Source organism: Eucalyptus grandis, chromosome 9, assembly GCF_016545825.1.
Source record: "Eucalyptus grandis isolate ANBG69807.140 chromosome 9, ASM1654582v1, whole genome shotgun sequence".
Lineage (NCBI taxonomy): Eukaryota > Viridiplantae > Streptophyta > Magnoliopsida > Myrtales > Myrtaceae > Eucalyptus > Eucalyptus grandis.
In genome coordinates, this window is record NC_052620.1 from 34,098,356 (window position 1) to 34,104,471 (window position 6,116).

At 42.1% G+C, this 6,116-nt stretch overlaps 1 protein-coding gene across 1 annotated transcript; it reads left to right on the forward strand.

Moving 5' to 3' along the window:
- Positions 1–2,018: 2,018 nt before the first annotated feature.
- LOC104419484 (protein trichome birefringence-like 19) lies at positions 2,019–3,611 on the forward strand. Its single transcript, XM_010031164.3, has 2 exons — positions 2,019–2,655; positions 2,997–3,611. Exons 1-2 carry the CDS (start codon positions 2,113–2,115, stop codon positions 3,057–3,059), a joined length of 606 nt encoding a protein of 201 aa, XP_010029466.2. The 5' UTR covers positions 2,019–2,112; the 3' UTR covers positions 3,060–3,611.
- The last annotated feature ends 2,505 nt before the right edge of the window (positions 3,612–6,116 follow it).

Below are 6,116 nucleotides of genomic sequence, written 5' to 3' on the forward strand. Positions count from 1 at the left end.
CCAGACAAAATAAAAACTACATTTTAATAAAACCATTTACCTCAAATAGTAAATTTAAGTTTATAAAGCATATTTAATAAGATTAGATTTTAAGTTAACACCTTCCTTATATAATTATCATTTTAGTCGTATCAATAAAAATGCCAGTTAAGGAAGAAAGCACGCACTGACGAATGAGAGGTTGTAATCATTATTATTTATTTCCCCTTATTTTTTCCCCACATGCTCGAAAATTCTACCTTCCAATCATGAATGCCATTAATTCAAGAAAGCATAGTAGTTAGGGTGAACGACATTTCTTTAATCCATACACATTAATCTAAACTTGGATCCACCAATCGGTGCACTTCATTAGTGGGAGAACTTTGGAAAAAACGTTAACGTTTAGGAGAAGTAAAATGCCAAGTCAACTTTATTTTTGGTCGTACATATGTAGCGGTTGATGAGGGAAATCAATTAGGAAAAGGGCTCATTCCTTTGAAAAACGCTCAACTTTAGGTTTTTATTCTGAATTTTTTTTGTCCCATAAAAAATCCTTAATTTTCGCTCTAGTCTTAAATCTGATCAAGTATCCAAATATTGCCACTGATTTCTTCAATATTATCAACATTAGGAAGTCGCTATTGTTCCTTTAAAGGTGAGGTTGTTTGGTGAAAACACTAGTTCCGATAATGAAGCTTTAATTGATTCTAATGTCGATAATTTTGAGTAAATTAGTGGCAGTTTTTAGACGAGTGAAAGTTGAGGATTTTTTTATGAGATAAAAAAAGTTCACGATAGAATTGGGATTGGATCTAAAGTTTTGGGTGTTTTGGAGAATTAGACCTTTAGAAAAAATATAAAACAAAATATGATGTCATCATTTTCCATTTATAAAGTAAAGCTAAACACATTGAGGTCGAATAAAAAGAAAGGGATCGATCAACGTCACTTGCTATTTATGAAAGTAGATTTCGAACTCATAATAGAATGCACTAAAGACAATGACGTACCGTTCTAACCTAATTTTATATTCCCCACGCGAAGAACGACGAGCTACTAATCTCTTTCTCTAGCAAGAAACGATAAGCCCCGTGGACGTTGCCATTCTTGCTATTCAATTGGTGTACAGCGATGTCTCACCAGAAGAGAAAATGGCATATTGGCATTACTCCACTTGCCTTTAATTTATTGATGAACTGTTGGCTTTTGTCTTAGCCTCCTCTCATTCTCCGATTTAATTCGTGCACAATGCTGGAGTTTGTATCTAGACGCATCGAGCTGTTACATCACATTTTATGGCTAAAGTCCAATTTTCATGATATATAAAAAGGATCTCTTATTCTAATCAATCCACGTCGAACTTTGGCAAGGGATTAGAGATATGCTAACGTATGGTTTTCCAATATGGTCATACGCATATCTTTTGTGATAAAAATCTTGTATCTTGGGAAAACGACACAAATAATTTTTAAACTTTGGTTCAATGTGTAATGTTGTCAATGAATTTTAACTTAATGTACAATGTGATCCCTAAATTTTGAATTTGTTCAATGTAATCCCCAAAATTTTGGTGCATGTTCAATTATTCCTTAGAATATATGAAAATGTTCAATTTTGTCCCTAATCTTGAATTGATAAAAGGGTTATATTGAATATTTTTACATAATTCAAACACTGCATTAAATATGTAATAAAAATTTATGAACTATATTAAACAAATAAAAAGTTCAAAAAGTACATTACATATTAACTAAAACTTAGATATCACATTACACATTTGATCAAAGTTCAAGAATTATTTGTGTCATTATTTCTATATCTTTTGTAATATAATCCCTGTGAGCTTTGCTTCTTGATGCGTATGTCATGCGCTCGCCATTGCCGTCGGCGCTTCAACCCAACGGGGGCTTAAAGAAAGACACGAAAAAAAGAACACGACACAAACGACAAAAGAAGCATTGGCTTCGAAACGACTAAAAATATTTTTAAATGCTTTTATTCCAAATATGAGGTCCTAAACGCCGACCTCATTTTTTTCGACGTACCTTTCATGCACGCCTAGAAGAGTCTCTCTCTCTCTCTCTCGCGCGCGCGCTTGCACGAACACCGTACACACACCCCTTATCCGCCATGAAGGTCCCGCTCTCGGAGCATCACGGCGATAGGAACGCGCCGCAGCACAGCGCAGGTGTCAACTTAAGGAGGGCGGCGATGATCTTTCCAGCCGTGATTCTTCTTGCCGTGATCTCTCTGTGGCTCCTCGTCGTGAGCTCGCTAGTCCAGCCTCAAGATTATCCTCCGGCATGGTTGATGGAGGACAAGAATGGCGGCCCCGAGAACCCGGTATTGGGGGCGGCAGTGGCAGCAGCGGCAGTGCCAGTGGCGAGGGAGAAGAAATGCGACGTGTTCGTGGGGAAATGGGTGTACCGCCCGGATGCGCCGACATACTACAACAACGAGACTTGCTATGCGATAAGCGACCAGCAGAACTGCATGAAGTTCGGGAGGCCCGACACGGAGTTCCTGAAGTGGCGGTGGGAGCCGGAGGGGTGCGAGCTCCCACCGTTCGATGCTGCCGAGTTCGCGGAGATGGCGCGAGGGAAGTCAATCGCCTTCGTCGGCGACTCTCTGGGGAGGAACCACATGCAGTCCTTGTCGTGCCTCTTGTCCAGCGTAAGTGCTCGATCCAGTTACGGTTGACTAGATTATTCTAATCGCCACGAGCTAATCACTTCCTCTATTCAAAACATGAGAAACTACTTACGATCGACCTTGTTTATCATGTGATTATACTCAAGATGAGCCCTGGCCAATGAATTTTCTCGTCTGCAGAATTTAGTTTTACGTCGATTTTGTTGGAGTACAACACCTAATATAATAATAATAAGCCAAAGAGAAGTGTGCTGCAGCGTCACTTCGTAAACCGCCAAAGAAGAGAGTTCTTGAAGAAGCCACAAGCTGATTAAAAAAAAGAATGGGCACATATTAAACTAATATTATACTTGTTGCTGGAGTCTTCAAGAGCAGGAAGCAAGCTTCAACTTGGACGCGAAGGAAAAGTAGCCCACAATTATTGACTCCTTAGCCAAGAAGAAAAGTTCAACTTCAGCTCTTGCACGTTGAAGTCAATGGCGGTGGAGATCAGGCGGTGAATTCCAGGCGGTGGAAGATGTCTATAAATATGACAGTACGTGAAGCATTTGAACTCAGGCCAAAAGGCCTCAAGGTGAAGGAGCAGGCCGAAAGGCCTCGAAGGGAGGCTTAACAGCCTCAAGCCACCGCAGGCAGAGCAGGGAGGCTTAGAGCCTCAGGTCAACAGGCCAGGGAGAGAGCCTCACGCCACACGCAGGCGGAGAACTTCAGGCCAGCAAGGAAGCCACGCGTATGAGAGCTTCAGGGAAAGCCTCCAGCAGTGAGAGCTTCGGAATAGGAAGTCACCAGGTGCAACGGTGAACTTCAAGAGAGAGGCACTGCAGCCTCAGTAGCTCTGTGTGAACGAGTTATCCCTCCGTGATCGAGAAGGGAAGAAAATAGAATAGCTGAGTGTATGCTTGTATTAATTAGTTGAGTGTGTTATTGTATCAGCTAGTTTGATCTGAGTATTTTAATGCTTCCGCATATTTTATAAATTGCACACTCTACAATTAATGTCAAGCAAAAGGGTCGCATATCGAAGCAATTGGAACCAAATCGTTTTGGTTCCTACAGATTTGACCGATTGCTTGCAGTGTTTGAGTCGTGGGCAGAGAAATGCGCTAAGTCAATATGAGCTGTTCTTAGAATGACCTTTTCTTATTTTTAATGGAAATTTAAGAGCAAAAAATCATATGCCCACGACTCCCTTTCTCCTAATTATTGCTCTAAAAACGACGCAAGAGCGAACAAAACGAGGACTTATTATATTTTCGGGAATGTCATAATGAATTTTTAGACTATATCCTAGGAAAAATACTTGCCTAGATAGTGATGAGTATATTCATATCGATCATAACTTATATATATGAAATTTTATAATAAGGTTGACTTTTAAGTTATGTTGTAATTTCATCTTAGATCTTAGCGCGTTTCATATGTGTAAAATCATTAGGTAGACCAACCGGAGGACATATCTCTCCGGTATACCGCGGACTAAAACTTCAAGCGGTGGTACCTCCCCAAGCACAACCTAACCCTAGGCACCTACTGGGCCCCTTTCCTGGTCCGCACCACCGACGCCCGCGGTGGCCAGACCCTCGACGGCGTCCTCACCCTCCACCTGGACGAGCCCCACCCTTCTTGGTCTGCCGAGATCGGCGCCTTCGACTATGTCATCGTCTCAGTGGGCCAGTGGTTCTTCCGCCCGCTGGTCTACTACCGGAACGGGTGGCTCTTGGGCTGTTTAGCATGCGGGCAGGACGACGTGACCGAGGTGTCGAGGTTCTAGGCATATCGAGCAGTTCTACGCATCACGCTGAGAGCCATCACGGGAAGGAAGGGCCGCGAGGGCAGTGGTGGCGGCGGCGGCAGCACCACGTTCCCGAGGACGTTCTCACTGGCACACTTCGAGCACGGGGACTTGACCGACGGGGGCGCTGCCCAAGGACGCGGCCGTTCGGGAGCGACAAGAAGAAGCTGGAGGGCTACGACCTGGAGTTCTACATGGCGCCGGTGGAGGAGTTCCTGGAAGCGGAGAGGCAGGCGAGGGCGGATGGGTCGAAGATCCGGCTGCTCGACACGACGCAGGCGATGCTGCTCCGGCCGGACGGGCATCCGAACTGACAGTGCAACTGGCCCAAGATCAATACGTGGAACGAGCTCTTGTTTTATGTGATGAAGTCGGACAGAGGTGGAAAGTTCGCTCAAAGGAAGCTACAGAACTTGCGCAGCTGATGTTTATGTTTATACGATATCGAGTGGAATTGGGAAAAAGGTAAGCGCATTTTTTTATCGTTCGAAAAATGGTTTTGGCAATTTTCTGTTTTTCCAGCCGAAAATTTTCGGCAAAGCACGGGGAATCGTGATTCCGTTTGGGCCGGTTTCCGCTCTCGAACATGACCCTAAATGACCTAGCATAACCCCGTTGTTGCAGGCCACTAAACCCATCAAAATAGTGATAAATTCATTTATTAATTCATATGGGTGTTAAATGGGTTAATTATATTGACAAAATAGGTCATAAATGAGTTTAAACACAATATGAGTGTTAAATGGATTATAAATAGATTATAAATGTATCATCCCCAATCTATTACTATGACCCTCTCTTCACACTCTCCCTCCTTCATTTGTTCTTGCGCTCACTCTCATCTCAGTTTTGCTATGAGTTTTCATAAACTAGATTATATATTGAATTGTTTTAGTAATTGCATATAAATCAGGTTAAGTATGAGTCACTATATTTGCATTGTATGAAAATGAATCAAAATGGGTTAAATGGGTCCGTTTGGGTCAGATTGTATATGACCCGATCTAATCCACTCCTTTGATGGTTTACTTATCATTAGGGGTGATTGGTTCTTGGTTTGGTCCAATCCCACCAAGGAATCGGTAATCGGACCAAGAGAATCGGTACCCCATTTATGGAATCATGAATCAGACCACTCGGTCCTTGGACTAAACCTCCGATTAGATCTAGTTCCTAAGCAGTTCAATAGAATTGGTGGATTTACATACCTTAGCAGAAATTTTTGGATTAATTGAATCGCTAATCCATGTTGCAAGTCGAAATTGGGATTTCCTCCAAGATTTACGAAGTCTGATTTACGAAGAAGACTGAGAGATGATGCCGTCGTAATTATAGGGGTGTGCTCGAAAGAAGGAGGATGATTCAATGGATTCCTTTCCATCAACAACGGGCTCATAACTAAAAGGAAGATATGAGTAAGTGAGGGAGGTAAAATCAGGAAATCCTTGTAGGAAAGAAAGAAAGTAAAATAAAGAAAGAAGCAAGAGACCAAAGGAGCAAATTGGATGAATTCATGCAGCAATATGAAAGAAACAATGATTTGCTTCATCATTCAGAATAAGTGAGGTGTGAGAGGAGATTAGGCTTGAGGTTTACACTTTACTTCTTTAAGAAATAAAAAAAAATATAAATTAGTTTTGTCGAGACGATCTGGTTCCGAAGTAGGAATCGAGGACCTAACCGAAAAATC